This window comes from Mytilus galloprovincialis, chromosome 5, assembly GCF_965363235.1.
Source record: "Mytilus galloprovincialis chromosome 5, xbMytGall1.hap1.1, whole genome shotgun sequence".
In the NCBI taxonomy this organism is placed as follows: Eukaryota; Metazoa; Mollusca; class Bivalvia; order Mytilida; family Mytilidae; genus Mytilus; species Mytilus galloprovincialis.
Genome location: NC_134842.1, coordinates 100,860,457 through 100,881,161, shown reverse-complemented (window position 1 = coordinate 100,881,161; position 20,705 = coordinate 100,860,457). Strand labels below are relative to the sequence as shown.

Below are 20,705 nucleotides of genomic sequence, written 5' to 3'. Positions count from 1 at the left end.
GTTTTATTTTTGCTTTTTTTCTTCATATTTAATATAATATACTTATGTAGCATATTAATCTATTGTAATAAAAATTCATAATATCTAATAAAATTTGTAGATTTAGCTAACAAGGTCCTTATATTTGTATAAAATAACATTTGTTTATAGTGGAACGTTGTTTTAACGTTAGATAAGCTAAAATTAAAAATTGCTTTCTAGTCACTCTCTGTGATTACCTGTAGAGAATTTTGGTTCATTTCCCAATCAAGCTATCATGAAGGGAAGATAGTGAACACGATTTTCAATCATAGTCTTTTTCAAAAATGATGAACGGTTCTTTATATTGGTATGTAATCATTTTAAACGTTACAAATTTATGAAATTATATTCGTACATCAATGTTTTTGATACACCAATAACAAAAACTGAAATATATTGAATTGATACATTTTGTAACTATTCAAATTTATATCAGAAACCTAAACTTAATTATAAAATAATGAACCTGTTAAAGGGAGACAATACTCGCATAACTTTTTCGAATTGGCACATAATACAACGGAATGTCACTCTTGCATACAAATGGCACATCAATATAATTAATTAACCGTGCAATTGCGCTCCACCTTCAATGATGATTCTAAATTATAAATATAACCAAAAGTTGTTAATCTATAGATAGTAAAGACTAATGAAATCTAACCCACTGTTAAAATATTTCTTTGCATTTTTTTAAAACTTCCTCAGTAAAATGCTTGAGCCACTTGACTTTCATAGCTCATAATTAACGTTTTTACACAATATTTAAATAAAGTAGCTAAAGATTATTCGCTTCTCAAAGTGTAAGACGCAATAAAAATCGTATGCTTGCACCATCTTACCCAAAAACAGATTTAATTAAGTTCTGAACATTTCGACATTTCTTCGTTAAAATCGGTTTTAAACAAATCACAAGTACGTGTTAAGATCCGACTAAATACCCATATCCCGATATCGTCAGGTTAATTTGCTAACTTATGCACATTTTAATAACGAAAAGGATTCAGGTGTACCTATAACAATCTGATTTGTATTTTAATCAAGGAGGTTACATGACCTCCTTGTTTTAATAAAAAGGAAATAATGTTGCAATATTTAAATAAAGAAAGTAACTGTATTTCAATGTGCAGTTTTAAGAAAATAAAAACGGAAATGTAGTTTTATAATTAATTTTAACGTTTTCAATAAATAATATTTTTTTTTGTAAAATCAAGGACGTCATATATTAGATGATATACGTCCTTGGTGTATCCTAGATGTCATATATTAGATGATATACTTCCTTGGTCTATCCTAGATGTCAAATTTTAAAAAAAGTGCAAGAAAGACTTCCTCCTAATTTCAGTATGAAAAAAACATAGATAGCCTGCTTTGTACATCACGTACGAATACATCTTCACTAGACTCAGAATCTTGAATGAAAAGCTAGTAATACTACTTTTATAGATTTTAGTTTTGACAAATCTCGTTTCCGAATATAAATCGCCTTGTTTACATGAAACTTATCTCATAAATTAACACAGCTGGTTTCAACGTTTGACTCTAATTAAAATAATTACGCATATATGTAAGGTTAATATTAGCAGCTTGTAATTGCGTGCAAGGAAGAATTCAAATGCTCATTAAAATAGCTTGCGTCATTATAAATTTCGCATCATATGTAACATATCTCTATAGCAACTTAGGATGCTACTGCTTATTCAACAGCTAGGTCAATTGATAAGCTATTGCGCATGTATATGAAAGGTGGCAATAGAAAGAACAGATATATTCCGAATAACATCCGGTGTTCCGAAAGACTACGGACATCGTCCAATATATACTGCGTAAACCCTCAGGGGGTTTACGCAATAAAATCTCATTGCTTTTAGAGTACATGGATTGTTTTTACATGTATCGTTGTGATCATGTCTATCATTGTTTGTTTTCGTAAATTGTATTGTTACATGGTATATATGAGGCCGTTTGAAATTTGGCATCTGCATTTGAATGTCGGAGCCTGTTATACTGCCTATAAGGTATACCCATGGCTTAAGGTGGTAAGGTGACCAACTACCTTATTGTTTTTTCCGAAACGTCATTTGAACTTTGATAAAGAGTTGTATCATTGGCACTCATACCATTTCTCCTTATTTTTACAGATTGAAAGTTGCATAGTTGTCAATTATTCCACAAATCCTATTATTATATTGAAAGTGTATATCATAAGATGAAGCGTGCTTAGATCCACAAATTTTTCTGTAATGGAGACTGAACAGAGTTATCAATTATTTTTTTTAATTGTGTGCGTTTTAAGTATACTGATAGCGATCATATTATTGCGTCGCAGTATATATTGGACGATGTCCGTAGTCTTTTGGAACACCGGATGTTATTCGGAATACATCTGTTCTTTTCATGGCCACCTTGCATATACATGCGCAATAGCTTATTAATTGACCTGTTTAATAAGCATTAGCATCTTAAAGTTGCTATAGAGATATGTTTCATAGGATGCATAATTAATTGTGACGCAAACTACTTAAATTAGCATTTGAATACTTCCTTGCACGCAATAACAAGCTGCTAATATTTACTTTCAATATAATAGCGTAGTTATTTTAATTAGAGTCAAACGTTGAAACCAACTGTGTTAAGATAAAAGATAAGATTTCATGTAAGCAATACGATTTATTTGTTTACTAAAATCTACAAAAGAAGTCTTACTTTCATTTCATTTAAAATTATGAGTCTATAGAATATGTACATGATGTACAAAGCAGAAGTCTTTTTTGCACTTTCTTGAAATTTTACGTCTAGAATAGAACAAGGACGTGCATACTTAATCTTTAAAATATTATAAAGGATTTTTAAAAAATAATCGTTTATTGAAATAACGTTAAAGTTAATTATGAAGTGTATTTCCGTTTTTATTTTCATTAAAATTTAAAATTTAAAGTTATTTTCTTTGTTTAAATATTGCAACATTATTTACTTTTTATTAAAACAAAGAGGTCACATAACCTCTTGATCCTTTACGTCATTAAAATGTGACTGATAAGTAGACGTTCAATATGAAAAAAAAACTAAAACTGAAATCTAAATCTAAAATATATTTGAAAAAATTTTCATTTGACTATGTAGCTGTAAGAAATAATACTTCAAGCAATGAAACAACGAATTTAATGTGCCGCTTTAATTACGACTGATAACCTTAAAATGAATCATGCATGCAATTTTAGCAGACTTGGCAGGGCAGCGATAAGATATCAAATATGAAAAAGAAGATGTGGTATGATTTCAATGAGACAACTATCTACAAGAGACCAAAATAACACACAAATTACAAACTATGGGTCACTTTACGGACTTCAACAATGAGCAAAGCACATACCGCATAGTTGGCTGTAAAAGTCCCCGAAATGACAATAAAACAATCAGTCAATACATAAAACTAACTAAGTCCGTATGCGAAACGATAAACAAGCGTTAAACGCGCGTTGCATAAGTTTAAAGTACGTCGAAATGCAAAGGTATGTATACGCTTGGTGAACGCTTTTTCTCCAGGAAATTTTTATGGTGTCCCGCGTATACCTGTAAGCTACACGCACATAATATACACGCTACAAGGGCGTTGAAAACGCTACAGATAAGTTTGAGACACGTTAAGGGCACGTTGTATACGCTTCAAAATCGTTCAACTTTAACTAAAACAAACACCCCATAATTTAACCTCACAGACACTCCGATAGCACGGATTTTCGTTCCAGATATGACCGGGACGAGTCTCAAATACGTTCAATAGACTTTTTTCATTCGTAGGGTACATTCCATCTACGTTAGACAAACACCAGACATACGGCAACATACGTCGCCTGAACGCCAAAAGTACTAACGTATTAGTAGCGTGCATGATTTTTTTACCACGGCCAGCGTATGTCAGAGCTATACGCTGATGTGTGACGCCGGTATTACATTAAACTTGTAAACAATCAATGTCATTTTCTAATTCTTATACAACAAAAGTAACATAAAACAATACATCTTTATTAAACAATTATCTAATAATATAATGCCAAACAAGCATTTGGGTTTACGATTGCATTTCTTTTTTTAAAGAAAGCAACTTGTTTATTAATTAAGCGCAGTATACAGAAAATTTTTCTCACATATACATAAATTAAAGCTGCCCTTTATATGATAATTTGACACCCCCACCCCCACCCCAATATTTAGTGTTCACGTTTGATAAAATAGATCACATGTGTAACTGTCAAATTTCAGATTCAAGACAAATTAGCAGCATCACTTGTGGGATTTACGAATGTTCTAGACGCCGTTAAAGACGAAGTATTTCAGAATGAAGACAGATTTACTGCTCAGACGACGCTTCCAAAATGTTGTGATCAAACTGGAACATACGTGTATGATCCAAAATTCAGAAAAGAGGTAATAACCAAAATTCAGAAAAAAGATGGAACCTATTTACAAAATAAAATTTTAACTGGCGTAGAGTCACACCAAGTCTTGTATTAGAAATCATTTAGTAGTTACACAAACTTTAAGATTTGCCGGGCATTAAGTTACGTTGTGAAGTGTCCCCTTTTCGAAGTCATGTCTGTGCCAGTTTATTGTCCGATTTCCAATATAACAAAGTTATTTATAAAGGTGATTTACAGAAAAGCCTAACTGAGCTGTGTGGAATTCGACAATAAGTCATCAATTTAACAAAAAAAAAAAATGAAAATTATATGAAGAAAAATAAAAACATAGCTGCTTAAAAAAAGAAACATTGATGCTGTCTATTGTGTTTTAAATTTAGAGGAAAACCCTAGTTAAAGTAAAACGTTTATGCCATACAAATGTGTATGTCAGATAAGAAATTCTGCTATTTACTGCATCCGTGAAATGTTCTTCAAATGTACAAAGAATTGCATTTTGAATATTTACCACATTTTATTTAATTGAAAAAAAGAATAACATCCAAACAGATACACACATATGTTTCAAATATATATTCTAGTTTAATAATTACATATGAATGTACATATATATGAACGACTCTGTTAAAATAAATTATATTAAACGTTTCCTCCTCAAGGTCGACTTTTCCACAGCCTGTGTTACAAAATCTCCTAGTTCTACTTCTGACGCCAAATATCCACACAATACCGTAAGCGACATCATGAAGACTCAGTACGATCAGAATAAGAACGTTTTGTGGCAGCACTATGGTACCTTAGAGGGCGTGTCCATCATATACCCATCAACCTATTGGAACGACTGTTATAACTATGATCCTCGCTTTAGGTAATAGAAACACATTATAGTCGGTTGTTTGTATATCTTATATATTCCTGCTACGCAAGTCAAAATGATTAAAGTGGACTATTAACTCTATTTATACTGTATCACAGATTAAATCGTTCATTGTGTGTTTATTTGTGTCATTTCATTTTTTGATTGAGTTCATTCATTCCAATATTTTTTGATAGTGTGTCTTTCTATGTTGTCATAGATATAGGAAGATGTGGTGTGAGTGCCAATGAGACAACTCTCCATCCAAATAACAATTTAAAAAAGTAAACCAGTAATGCATGTTATACTACTGTTTCAGAAAAGGATGAAGGTTTGGTACCATTAAAACGTTTAATCCCGTTGCAATTGTTTGCACATGTTCTAAGTCAGGAATCTTATGTTCAGTGGTTGTCCTATGTTAATGTGGTTCATAAGTGTTTCTCGTTTCTCGTTTTTTTTTATATAGATTAAACCGTTGGTTTTCCCGTTTGAATGGTTTACACTAGTAATTTTTGGGGCCCTTTAAAGCTTGTTGTTCGGAGTGAGCCTAGGCTCTGTGTTGAAGACCGTAGCTTGATCTATAATGGTTTTCTTTTATAAATTGTGATTTTGAAGGAGAGTTGTCTCATTGGCACTCACACCACCTCTTCTTTTATCTATTTAAATGACCGGAGAACTGTTTGCATTATCCCACGGTATACATACGGTCTCATTGGCACTCATACCACATCTTCCTATATCTAATAAGAGACTAATAAAGAAAAAAAGTAACACCAAACACTTCTCAAATAATAAAGGACAAAACAACAAGAACAGAAACCAATCTGAGAGAGGTATCAGTGGCTCTTGAAAGGTAGCAGATCATATTCAACTAGTGGCACCTGTCTTGTTGTACATGTAAGCACAGTCAAATGTGTGGACTAAATTGGAAAGTTTTTCGATATCAGCAAATTGTCAGTGACTACATCTAAGATAAAACAAGCAAACAATCTGTTGTGTCAAAGTCTAGTGCATTATAGATAATATTTTTTAATGTGTACGTACATTGTAGTTCCATTTTCATATTCTTAAAAAGTACAATGCAATAAAAATTCAACCTACGTATATACATTTATGCTATGACACCATTCAAGGTCAGCCTTTGCCGCCACAGCATCACCAAAAGATAAAGATGTCGTGATACTTGTAGATTCAAGTTCATCAATGAAGCAGACCTCTGGCGTTACAAGTAAATCAAAGATGAGCATAGCTAAGGAGGCTGCTCGGACAGTTATAGAGACACTTAATCCAAACGACAGAGTAAGTTTATATATTGATACCACTTTGAGTCATACTGGATGATCACTTTATAAATTTGGCGTTTCATTTGACGTAAAAATTTAGAAAAAAAACATTGTCGGCAGGTTACTTGCAGCTAAATCTAGGGCCGTTCGGTTGAAATTCAGCATATTATTGATAACATGTATGTCTGTGAGAATTCAATTCTTTAAACAACAAAATACATTGATTGCATTTGAAAAGTTTTCGTATTTGGTGCTGCAAATAGTGGGTCTAAGCGTGTTGCAGGATTAGACGATTGTTTATTAGCATGAGACGTTACAGTCAAATAATTTTGCGTAAAAACGGGAAACGATGTTTGGCGGGACATGTGAAATTACAGGCGCCATTATTACAGTGTTATCTAAAGCGGTAGCCGGATTATATCCCTCCTTTTCCCCATTGAGATCCCCTCTTTTAGTGTCAAATTTTGTATGGTTGTTGAGTACTATACATTTATTTCCCGTGCCTGAAGGAGATATGAAGATTTGTTCACCTAAGAATATATGATTTTTCGAGGGTGATCAAATCCTCATATCTCCCGAGGTCAAGGAAAATGAATGTTTCATTCCACTGCCTAAGCTTTGTATACTATCTAAACTCCAAATATTAGTTTGCATACCGGCATTTTTTCTTATCCGCTTGGTTTTATTAGTAAACTAGACATACATATTGATAAACAGTACGGATTAACATTAATTATGTAATTAGTCTTTTTGTTTTAACGTCTGCAATAAATTTGAACACGAACATGATATTTTCTAAAGTTATTTAGAAAATAAGAAGTTCAAGACGATATGTAACGTCACACGAATTAGTCCCGACATTTCAGAGGGGAATATCATTATCAGGGTACTCAGAGGTGAATATGAAGTTTTGGTCGACGTCACGTGTTTAAACCAATGAAATGTTGATTTCGCTATTAAAATCAACATGCAGTGGAATAATATCCAATGATGTCTGACCAGTTAAAACAGACAAACAAATATTGCGTGTGTATTTACATTTTCAAAAATACTTAGTCTATCTTAGATATTGATTGAAATAAATATTAACGCATGTCAAGCTTCACATGTAGAAAGGCCACTTGCAAGGTAGAACAATCAAACTTAATTAGAATAAAAGCTAAACAAGATGCTTAAAAGTGTTACACAACTTTTTGTTCAGGTTGCAGTTATATCATTTAGTTCAGGAGTTACTGTTCCCACTGGAGACTCCAATCACGACTGTTACAAGGACACACTGTCATTTGCCTCCAAAACAAATATTGACAAGTTGCAGGAATTTGTCAGTTTATACATTCAAGAATCTAACACTGGTAATACAAACTTCGAAAACGTTCTCGCGAAGGCTTTCTCTTACTTGGGATCAACAAACAGCAATGTGGATGTTTCAACAAGAGGTAAATATTATTCTATATTACCAACACAACTGACAAAACGTGTGTTGTAGAATGGGTATCGCAGGATAATACCGTACATGTTCGGAAAGACGTGGAACAGTTATAAATATGAGACGTTCAGTAATATCAGATATTAAAACTGACCTTTAAATTCGATCAACAGTTGATAAATTATCAACCAAGATTATAAAAAGAAATTTCAGCCTTATACGGGGAAAGGGGGGGGGGGGGGGGTTAAACAATAAAATGTTCATGACCTACGATCACTTTTAGTAGTAAATGGTGTTAAGAAATGCAAGCCTGGGACTAGTTTAACTAAAACAGCATAAGAACTTGCGGAATTTTTCTGTAATATAAGGAATTGATAGTAAAAAGTAAATATATGTTATTTCTAATGTATTTGAATGTGTTTATATCATTAAAAACAAAAACGGATTGTAGGGAAAAGGGGAGGGTTAAAAACAACACTGTCCACAAGTACCTAGGGGAAAAGCCAGTCCTTAAAGGTGTCATACATGTAACTGACTACTGACTTAATAATGAAATAAGGCAACAGTAATGAAGTGATAAAATCAACTTTTAAAAGGACTAAACTAATTAAATAAAGACCTTGATTGGACATATGAAAGGTCGTCCTGTCCTCACTACGTTTGATTTCAATATTTAGTTTTATTCAAAATTTTCTATTGATATCGGATTAATAATAATAATTTTATTAATTGTCATTAAACATTTACAATACTTGTGACAATACAAGTTTAAACAAACAATAAACAACAAAATAATATACGGAATAGACACAAAAACATAAGTGATACATTCATAATAATACAAGTAATACATCTGTTGCCTAAGATTGTTCTTCTTTTCTTTCTGTAATTTAAGTTACCCATCCGTTTGTTGAAGCTGTACTACTATTCTTTACCTTTCATTATATTCATTCGAGACTTTGCAAATTATTGAACCATGAAAGTAAAAAAAAAACATTACTTATAATGAATATACCATTTGACTATCTTTTAAATAAACAAATTGAACAGAGCCTTTTGTAATCTACAAATGTATATCTTATTTGACATCGAAAATTGATCTAAAATTTAACATTTAAATATCGCATTTAAAAGCTACACATTATAGTGTTGTTCTATGTTACTATAAGTATAAACGTATAATAAAACTTATTTATAAAATCTATTAACCTCATTTCTTTCACATTATAAGATGTCATTTTATTACATGTATACACGTGTTTTGTACTTGATGAACCATCATTGTTTGTCAAATAGATGACATACAGATAAAAATAATGTAAGGTCAATGTATCTTGAATTTATTTCATACAAACGGAACATTAAAAAATATATTTATCTTTAAAATTTTTATAGGGGAGCTAGGAGGGGATCTCATCTCGAATTTCATGATTAAACGCCGAATCATGAATTCTCTAAAAAAAAAAAAACAACACATAAAATTATAATGTATAGCAGGGTTAAACATCTTTCAAGACACAAACCCTCCACTAAAATTATCAGAGAAACACCAAATCGTGTGCAGTACGATATTTATCCACTGTCGACGGATATGTTTATTATTTTAAATGCTCGGCAAGCCTCGCTTATTTGAAGTTTGACTGTCTCGAGTGGACAAATATCGTATAACACTTTGATACAGTGGTATCATCTATATGTATCCAAGACTAGAATATCCTTTTCATCAACTGATTAACCTTTTGACTTTAAGAACTAAGTGTAAAATTGCTGTAAAAACTTCAATGTGTATTATTTCAATTCCATTTATTATATTTTCATTTTGCAACTACACTTTCAATATACCGATCTTCTTTTTTTTCAAGATCAGGTTATACTTTTACTTACTGATGGCGGATCAAATGAAGGGCGAGATCCAAGGGAGGTAATCAGCGAAGCAAATGCCAAATTACAAAACAGAGTGATCGTTTTTACATACCTACTTGGTCCTGGTAAGTATTTTTAAAAATGGTGATTCGTTTTTTCTTGAAGAGTTATCTCCCTTCTCGTATTCTATTTTATTCTGTCCGCAATGCCACGTTGGGTGTGCGCTGGCCATGTTCCTAAGTTGTAACAACTAAAGTGTGTCAAACATGTACTAAAATTGATGATATAATTCAATCTTCTTGTGACTCGTAATTTAATATTTGATTATATTTTTTTATAAATTAGCCAAATAATATACGTATGACCCAAATCCTGAATACGAGTAATAACAATTTTGTTCGCTATGCAATGTTATGACGTTGTCATTGGCAGCACGTGCATCCATGCTTGCATCATAGTTTGAAGGAATAAAGTGTCAGCCAATCACTACTTGGGAATATTATGAAACATACATGTATAGTAATTATATATATTTTTTAAATCAAAGAAAGAAAAATCGTGACTATGTAGTTATAACAGACGGATTACATCTGAATAATATTTAGTTATATTCAACGTAGAGGTATTATGAATTCCAAGAAATTTACATAATAAATAATGCTGTTGGGGTTTGCAAGACCTCATTCATAAATAATTGCTTTGAAATACCATGCACACTCGTCTTAAATTGTATGTTTCAGGAGCAACGAACGAGATAAAGCAACAATTACGAGAGATGGCAACTCAAGTGAAGTCAAATTCATCTTACGGCAACATCCGGGTATTTATCTTCATATTTTACGTAGTACACAAAACAAAACCCCATTTTACGCGGGAAAAATACTGCATTATTTTAATTATAAAAGAAAACCCAAATATGATTGACTGAGTGTTAAACTGACATTTAAATGTCTATTTCAAACTTGATACTAAAATGGTTTAAAAAATGTGTGTTGAAACGGATATATACGTTTACCATGCAGGTTCAATCCACCATTTTCTACATTTGAAAATGTCTATACCAAGTCGGGAATATGACAGTTGTTGTCCATTCGTTTGATGTGTTATAATATTTGTTTTTGCTATTTGATTAGGGACTTCCCGTTTTGAAATGTCCTCGGAGTTCATTATTTTTGTGATTTTCCTTCTTTTTTTCTTTTTGTCTCAAGCTATACATCTGTTCAATGAAAAGTATAAACAACTCAATATTTATTGTAGGAAGGACTTTTTACTTACGTTGATCAGAATCAACATGCGAGTTTATCGATGGAAATGGCCACATTCTACGTCCAACTACGATCTGGTCAAATAAATACTAACCCGGTGTACAGTATTCCATACGTTGATCCGTTTTCTGAAAGAGGCAGGTACTTAATATTTATCAGAGGATGTACGAAGAGGCAAATACTGAGTGTCACCTATTTTCAGCTACAATTTCCAATTTAAATTGAATATCTATAGTATTATAATTGTTGTTTGTAAAAACAAAATCTTGATATAACACTCGTCAGAGTTGTTCTGTCTATAAAATATGAATTTCAATTGGCCGTTTCAGAATCTAAAGCATCATGGGTAATTTCATTGTTCGTACCCCAAAGTGAAAATAACGTTACGTCATTGGTTGAATTTCGATTGTTTAGGACGTTTTAAACCAATCAAAACGCTTTGGTGTACGCTTTTGAAAATATTACCCAGGATGCATTAGATTCTGAAACGGCGAATTGTATCGCCAAATCATTAGTACACCAAAACAGGTTCTATCGATTATTGTTTACCATTTCACTTATATATAACCTGATGTACACCATTATCGGAGCCAACAATACTAAACACGAAATAATTTACAGAAATATTAAGAAAACTATTTATAAAACATTTCCATATTATAAACAATGAAAGATAACTAGAAAAAAAACTAAATACACTGTATACATGGAAATACATGGAAATAAATAAAGGAAGAAACGGAGGAATGGAGAAATAAAGAATGAACATTAAATCTTGATATTCAGAAAAAAGATTTAAAAAAATGAACGGATGTAAGATAAAAAAAAAACAATTAAGAACTAACATATTTTTTTGTCAAGTTTGTTCTGTTTATTTGTATTGAAGTCCTGTATTATTATGTTGTCATTTTAATGTTATAATTAACAATGCCATTAAAGTGCGAGGTTTGGCATGCCACAAAACCAGGTACAACCCACCATTTTTTTCTTTAAAAATGTCCTGTACCAAGTCAGGAAAATGGTCATTGTTATATCATAGTTCGTTTCTGTGTGTGTAACATTTTTACGTTGTGTTTCCGTTGTGTCGTTTGTTTTCTCCTATATTTAAGTGTGAATTCACATTACTATAAGACTTGTCACGGTACTTTTCTATCCCAAATTCATGTATTTGGTTTTGATGTTATATTGGTTATTCTCATCGGATTTAGTCTAATGCTTAGTCCGTTGCTATGTGTGTTACATTTGAATGTTGTGTCGTTGTTCTCCTTTTATATTTAATGCGTTTTCCTCAGTTTTAGTTTGTTTCCCCGATTTTGTTTTTGTCCATAGATTTACGATTTTTGAACAGCGGTATACTACTGTTGCCTTTATTTGTCATTTTGCATAATTTAAATATCTCACTTTTTTATTTGCTTCACAGGTTTAATAACATCAATGTGTAAAACCGTATACGGCACATTGGGAGCTATGCAAGGTGTATCATGTACTGATGTAAAACTTAGCGAACTTTTAAAGGAAGTCGAATATTTTGAGGAGGGGAATTCATCATACGGCTTTATGATTGACAACACTGGGAGAGCTTTAATTCATCCTTTACTCCCAGAGCCTGCCTTTGTAGAAATCAATGAAGACCCTGTACTTGTAGACATAACAAGTTTAGAAAGAACATCCGGGACAGCAGACATAATTCATTCCATGAAGAGGTACATAGTTATGACATTATAACAATGACAAATGAAAAGTTCAAACTAGTAAAAGAGAGGTGAAAGATATTAAAGGAATATTCAAACACATAAAGCATAAATAAAATGACAATGTCATGACAAAAAGTGCAAATAGACGAGAAATACAAATGAAGCAGGAATAAAATACAAACCTGTCTGGATAAAACTATTTTTGCTCCTTTTTTATGAGGATTGGGGTGTTCAAACTTCAACATTTGCAGTGGTCTGTTTTTGAGCCAATGCATTGTGAATGCAATTTAGGTTCAAGCTTAATTTTTCAAATACATTATTTTTTACACAGGGGTGAATCGGGTAAGAAGACTTTACCAAACGTCTTTTTCACCTTGCCTAGAGGACGTCTTGTAAATGAAGGAAGTCGATATTTGTATTTACAAGCAACGTATTTTTGGGGACCTGTATGTATATGACTTAATGAAATACTTAATCTGAAAAGAAAATACCAATGTACGCTCATATGGTTATACGTCACAGTATGCTTGCAACAACACTAATAAAAGGAAGAAGACAAATAACTGTCCGTACATAGAAAAAACAAAGTACCGAGCAACAATTAAACTAGCCGTCTAAAACTGAACTATAGTACTGGTAACGTAAAACCCCCAAGTGATAAGTAATTACGATATTTAAGGCGCACTTTCTTCAATTCTAAGAAATAAAAAAAAAGTTATGCCCCTATCGGGGGTTGGGGTATATTGCAGTCATCGTGTTATTGGAATTAGCTGTAAAACTACAATTTTGTAGTATGTTCAAATGATTAAATGTTTTAGTCATACATTTTGGCAATACATTCAAGTAAGCTAAGTAGCATGGTAGTTGTAACGTATGACTTTTTATGACACCTAAATACTACATTTTTGTATATGGGATATACATCGCACGACAACAGGTGCAATCTATATTCTTTTAATATCTGTTACATGTATGTGTTTGTCCAGAAACATGTATCGTAGTTTTGTAATGTGTTTAGTTTTGATAAGACTTCATAAGGATGATACGTTTTTGGTGTTTAAGGTTGTATCCTTCCGATCCGTCAAGATTAATAGAGTCTGACTTGTTATGGGAACTGTTAACAACGATTAAAAGGTCCTATAGGGGACCCGTTAGAAGGCAAATACACTTTACCTTGATTTTATTCTTTGCTTTAAATTGTTCGAATCTTGTAAATAGATTAAGAACATACACCATGTACACTGATACTCTAATTCTAAATAGATTAAGAAAATAAATATCAAGATAAAACACTTGAACTCGTATACACATCAATAAGACTGCTCCTTTGTGTTTAAAATCTTATTTTCACGATTATGGATTTTATTGAAAATTCTCTATATTTTTAGGTGCAAAATACAAAATTTTACTTATGTATTGTATTGGGCGAAGAAACGCATACCGTCATTTCGGAAGCGGATTTTGATATTTCAAACTCAGAGCTGGATAATGTATTCTTATATCATAATCGAAGTCTTGCATCTGATGGTCAACCGGATTGTAGATTTAATTATAGAAAAGTTACGTTAGGTATGTTTATATGTATATTTGTGTGCCTTTAGACAACATTTTGTTGAAAATCATTCTATAATTAGGGATATATGTTACATAGACCATTTAAAAAAGAGACATGTACCTAAAAGGAAAATTGATAATATCATTCGTGTCATAACAAAACATAAATATACGAAAAGAATATCAAAATTAAACTAGATAGTATTTAGTAAATACTAACATTGAAGGATTAAGACAATAACAATTAAATCCAAGGAGTAAACAAAGACTCATAAAACCAAAAGACATTAACACAACAATTACAAATAATAAAAGAGTAACAACACGAACTCCACTAAAAAACGGGAGTGAAATCAGGTGCTAAGGAAGGGTTAGCATGTCCTGCACCGTATACGGCACCCGTTTTGTTATTTCTGAAATAAGAATAACACATCGGTACAGTTAGAGGAATGCTATACTTGCACATCTTTTAACCCCAAAAATCTTTTGTATTAGTCTTGCTTTTCATTTTCTTTCTGCGATATGTATTGTTCACATCCTAAATAAATCATTTTATACTTTTTGTCTGGCTAAGTTATTGTCCATCAAACCACTACATCATTAATGTAACTGTATATTGCTACATGCATATATGTTTTTTTTCTTTTGAAATAAGAAAAGGAAATGATCAAGCAATAATTACACCAAAAAAATCAGGATTAAAATGTTGCAGAAAATATGCGCGTTTTGTCTTCTGAAGACACACCTCAGTGACACTACAATAAAAAAAGTACAAGTGATAGCGAATTTTAAAGAGCATTGAAGATCCAAAACTGCAACCCAAACGTTTCAAAGTCAACATATCATAATCGAGGGGCAGCAGAAATGAGAAATGTCACTACTATTATAACTGCATACCAGTAGCATTGCATTACCCTACAGTTCCTGATCAACATATGTCACCTGTAGTGCTGCTATTGAAAGAACAAATTATCATGAAATTGTAATTAAAAATTGGAAATATTATTTTTTATCTTTTGTCATAAGAACTAGTTGTGTAATTTTTAAGTTTCAAACAATGCAAAACATTTTTCACATATGCATCTATTTGCTGAGTGTTAATTTGTTTTATGAAATTAATCATTTGTTTTATGAAATTAATCATTTGTTTTTTTTAGCACAGTCGGCTATAAAATTTACACCTTCAGCCTTTTCTAATCCGTTTCAATATATTGATGAAACAGAAACAGCACAAGATGTGAGAGAGTATACAGATTATTTGACTAGAAAAAGTTTTCAAAACCCTGGATTTAATGTAAGATATTGATATCAAAAATTTTTTTTTTTACTAAGAAACTCATAATAGCTAAAATCAAATGTGAAGAAATGGTAGGTCAAGCCTAACAATATAAAGCATTAGTATTAGTGACTCGGGGCCTTTTATAGCTGACTATGCGGTATGGCCTTTACTCATTATTGAAGGCCGTACGGTGACCTATAGTTGTTAATGTCTGTGTCATTTTGGTCTTTTGTGGATAGTTGTCTGATTGGCAATCATACCACATCTTCTTTTTTATATCTATTATACAATTCATCTATTAAATTGTTTTAAAAATTAGCAATACATATTGAGAAATAACTATGACATGACAAAAGTCACAAACAAAAAAACATCATGATTTTAAACTAGAAAAAATAAAAGCAAACTGAAAAGACCTACATAGCCTTACAATTGGCCGTTTCAGAATCTAAAGCATCATGGGTAATTTCATTGTTCGTACCCCAAAGTGAAAATAACGTTACGTCATTGGTTGAATTTCGATTGTTAAGGACGTTTTAAACCAATCAAAACGCTTTGGTGTACGCTTTTGAAAATATTACCTAGGATGCATGAGATTCTGAAACGGCGAATTACAGTGTTCATTGCTTTAACATATGGTGACATACAACGAACACAGTGTTCAACAAGTAACTTTCTAGAAAAATCATCACTTGCAAAGCAATACATAGTTACAATATTTTTTTATTCAGTGCAATAAATTAAATAGCACACAACTGAAAGGATGATAAAGTATGTTATTATTCGTCATAACATTGTAAATTTTGGAGAAAATGATGTCATCAGAGTTACAATTACTACATGTACACATTTTTTAACATTATATTTATTTCTTCAACATAAAGCTCTTTATTTATCAATACAAAAATAGAGACGAAAGATATCAAACTGAAATTCCATAATCGAGAAACTGTCAAGTTTTATATTATTGAAACATGAAAATACCACGAAGTCCAAAACCACTAAATTGACACCTTAAAGACTAAGCACCGTGAACACTACTGAACAGTTGGGTGTTATTGTGTGCTTCTTTAAAGGAACTAAAAGCTGATCCATTAGTGTTACTTGTTGAGATGCTCTAGTAAGTATATATTCGGTGAATTTATTTATCGATTGCCTGTTTTATCAGTAACCGTTCGACTTTTGATTCAATATTTTAGAAATGCTTTTTTTGTATAGCATGTTACTGTCATTTTTGTATGACAGATACCTTTTTCAATAAAGTTACAATGTTTTTGTCGTCTACTATAGGATGATGTCAGAGCTACAGTTTGGGCTACGTATAAAGCTGAACTGTTTTGGAAGCAGCAGTTTGAAAGTCAACTTGCTTGGAAGTATATAGGAACCAAAGCCGGAGTCATTCGAGTGTATCCAGCAGTTTCGTTGACCAAGTCGTATGATCATGAAAAAAGAACATGGTAAACTTGATCTAAAATAGTTATATTGGTTACATTTTTTTAGTTTATTATTAAGTTGACGTTTTCGTGGAAACGCTGTGTTACAACAGTAAAGTTTTATGTGAGATAATTATTTTATTTTTCCATTCACCCACATTTGTCACAAGGGTGTGTTTTGCTATTTATATAACATTGTTCAAAGTTTATAATTTTTACAAAATTAATTAAATACTTACTAGAGCAACACAACGGATGGCAATAATAGAACAGTGTCATTTATTAACATTTTGTGTATTGATTTGCTATATATAAATATATTTAATTTAATAGGTGGAGGGAAACGACATCTCATCCTGGAATGATTTATATTACCTCACCGTATCGGGACGCTTGGGGTTCAGGAATCCTGCTGACATTGGCTCACACTATTTATAAGAGAGAGTATGTAAAATTGTTTTTGTTAATAAAAATCAATAGAAGCAATGCTTACTTCAATGAAAGAAGATTAATTATCAACACAACTTACCAACTTTCAAGGATTTGGATTATAGTCTTTTGCTTACATTTGATTATTATGAGGGTAAACTAGAGATGCATTGTTACTATTCTTGTAATATAGTAATATACCTTTCACATAGACAACTTTTTATGCAGCTAATATCATAGTCACATCTGAATTTTTGAAATACTAAGGCTTTTCTACCTCAGACATAGATTAACTCAGCTGGATTTGGCTAAACGTTTAGAAATTTTGGTCCTCAATACTCTTCAACTTCGTACTTAATTGGCCTTTTTAACTTTTTTGGATTCGAGTCTTTTGTAAACGAAACGCGCGTCTGGCGTATATACAAAATTTAGTCCTGGTATCTATGATGAGTTTATATTAAATCAGTATATTTAACGATTCCTTTTTTATTATTTTGCTTTAGATGGGCATTTCGACAATTTTTGACTCTTCGTTGATGTCCAAAGTAAACATCTGTGAAAGATTGAACATTAATATTTCATCAACGCGATCTAACATGTCCTGAAAGTAGCCTCAAACAGAGAAGGTTATCGATGTTTTTTTGTACTTCATCTTGATGGCATATCGGCGGTGGGCGGGAGAATATTTTAACTTTTCATTTACAAAAGTTCTAACTTAAAGTATAGGTAAACAAAATTGACATGTTCAGGGCCTTTCTTTCATTGACCTTTTCTTCATTTTTTAGCCAATCATTCTCTAATCTATAGACCTCATCTAAACTCTTACATATATATACTGTAATAACAGATCTATTAGGAGTATTATTTATTGTTCTTATTTTATAGTTCAAACCAGGTAACAGCAGTAGTTGGTACAGATTTTCCATTACAATATTTCAGTTACTTCATTGATAACATATATCCTGTTTGTACGACAAAGGACTTCAAGTAAGTTTTGAAAAAAATATACCACAGATTAACCAAATATGAGTTAAAATATAGGACCCAACATTGCTTTACAATGATATATGTCATTACACATTTGAAATGAGATAATTTACTTGTCAGTAATAATATTCTTTAAAAAATTGATCTGCTTATTTTTTAATAATAATGATAACTAGATTTGCCATTGCTAGCAATAGCGGATGGCACCCTTCCCCCATTGCCAGGCGAGTGGCAGCCATTTTGAAAATTTCAAAGTCATAGAATGCTTTTACACATGTTTATTAACATTGTTGTAAACTTTCATCTCGTTTGGAGCATTTTGAAATTTTTGAAATGTTTGCTGTTTCCATGGTTACGGCGGCCATTTTGAAAATTCCAACTTCAAAAGTCAACTCTGCGCATGCCAGTGACCATTTCTGTAAAGTTTCATCCAGTTTGCAGCATTTTAATTTTTTTTTGAAATTTTTGACCTTTTAGCATTATTTCCATGGTAACTACAGATATTTTGGAAATTCCAACTCCAAATGCCACATCTTCCAATGTTGCTCATCGTTACTGTGAAGTTTCATGAAGTTTGGAGTATTTTGATATTTTTGAAATTTTTGGTGTAGTTTCCATGGCAACATAGTAGTTCCAATGAGTTCCAAAATCATCCAACACCTGTATATAGTGGGCACCTACATTGCATAAAAATATAATGATTCTGAGTTAAAGCATATCCAAACAGTTCACCAAAACAAAAAACTGGATTTTTCCACATTTGTTCCGTTTCCATGGTAACGGCAGCCATCTTAAACCATTCCATGCTTCGTGCACAACTTGACATGGGGGTCCTCACTATAGTAGAGTTCCATCAACATTGGTCCATTGGATTTCGAGAAATCACCTGGACAAAATGTGTTGCAAGAAAAATAATAATAATAATAATAAGAAACTAGATTTGCCATTGCAAGCAATAGCGGATGGCACCCTTCCCCTATTGCCAGGCGAGCGGCAGCAAACTAGAAGATTCCAAAGTCAAAGAGTGCATCTATACTTTATAATTATCATTTTTGTAAAGTTTCATGAAGTTTAGAGCATTTTGAAATTTTGGACATTTTTGCTGTTTCCATGGTTACGGCGGCCATTTTGAAAATTCCAACTTCAAAAGTCAACTCTTCTTATGCCATTGACCATTCCTGTAAAGTTTCATCCAGTTTGCAGCATTTTTATTTTTTTTGAATTTTTTTTACCTTTTAGCATTGTTTCCATGGTAACAACAGATATTTTGGAAATTCCAACTGCAAATGCCACATCTTTCTGTGTTGCTCATCGTTACTGTGAAGTTTCCTGAAGTTTGGAGCATTTTGAGAATTTTGAAATTTTTGGTGTTGTTTCCATGGCAACATAGTAGTTCCAATGAGTGCCAAAATCATCCAACACATGTATATAGTGGGCACCTACATTGTATCAAAATATAATGATTCTGAGTTAAAGCATATCCAAACAGTTCACCAAAACAAAAAAGTGGAATTTTTCACATTTGTTCTGTTTCCATGGAAACAGTGGCCATCTTGGACCATTCCATAGCAAGATGCACAACTTCATATGGGGGTCCTCATTATAGTAGAGTTCCATCAACATTGGCCCATTTGATTCCGAGAACTAGCGTGGACAAAATGTGTGGATGAAGATTAATAAAAATAATAAGAAAAAACTAGATTTGCCATTGCAAGCAATAGCGGATGGCACCCTTCCCCTATTGCCAGGTGAGCGGCAGCCATTTTGAAAATTCCAAAGTCAAAGATTGCATCTACAGATGTGTATTAACATTGTTGTAACGTTTCATTAATTTTGGAGCATTTTGAAATTTTTGAAATTTTTGCTATTTCCATGGTAACGGTTACCATTTCTGAAATTCCAAAGACAGGTGCCACTTCGGGACATGCCATGTTACATATCTATAAAGTTTCAATGGGATTGATGCTATATTCTTCAAGAAAATGCATCTTTAATGTATTTTCCCATAGGGCCAATGTTAAACTTTCGCCCTGTTTCCATGACAATGGCGGCCATTTTGGAATTTTCTTATATTGTCACAACATCTAGGCATACCAAGGAACATTACCACTAAGTTTCATCCAGGTAGGTCTTCTAATGAAAGATTTAAAATTTGCATTTTTTTTCACATTTGATCAGTTTCCATGGCAACGGC

General features: G+C 32.2%; 1 protein-coding gene across 3 annotated transcripts in view; it reads left to right on the top strand.

The window, feature by feature from the left end:
- LOC143076898 (VWFA and cache domain-containing protein 1-like) overlaps positions 1 to 20,705 on the top strand; it is a 51,143-nt gene that overhangs the window by 13,707 nt on the left and 16,731 nt on the right. For all 3 annotated transcript variants that reach the window (XM_076252787.1, XM_076252786.1, XM_076252785.1), the window contains exons 4-17: positions 4,285 to 4,449; positions 5,102 to 5,310; positions 6,432 to 6,597; positions 7,783 to 8,017; positions 9,870 to 9,995; positions 10,611 to 10,690; positions 11,128 to 11,272; positions 12,556 to 12,838; positions 13,161 to 13,275; positions 14,218 to 14,398; positions 15,541 to 15,677; positions 16,953 to 17,119; positions 17,429 to 17,539; positions 18,410 to 18,511. In XM_076252787.1, coding sequence (XP_076108902.1) covers positions 4,285 to 4,449; positions 5,102 to 5,310; positions 6,432 to 6,597; positions 7,783 to 8,017; positions 9,870 to 9,995; positions 10,611 to 10,690; positions 11,128 to 11,272; positions 12,556 to 12,838; positions 13,161 to 13,275; positions 14,218 to 14,398; positions 15,541 to 15,677; positions 16,953 to 17,119; positions 17,429 to 17,539; positions 18,410 to 18,511 — 2,222 coding nt within the window. The remainder of the gene's footprint in view (positions 1 to 4,284; positions 4,450 to 5,101; positions 5,311 to 6,431; positions 6,598 to 7,782; positions 8,018 to 9,869; positions 9,996 to 10,610; positions 10,691 to 11,127; positions 11,273 to 12,555; positions 12,839 to 13,160; positions 13,276 to 14,217; positions 14,399 to 15,540; positions 15,678 to 16,952; positions 17,120 to 17,428; positions 17,540 to 18,409; positions 18,512 to 20,705) is intronic.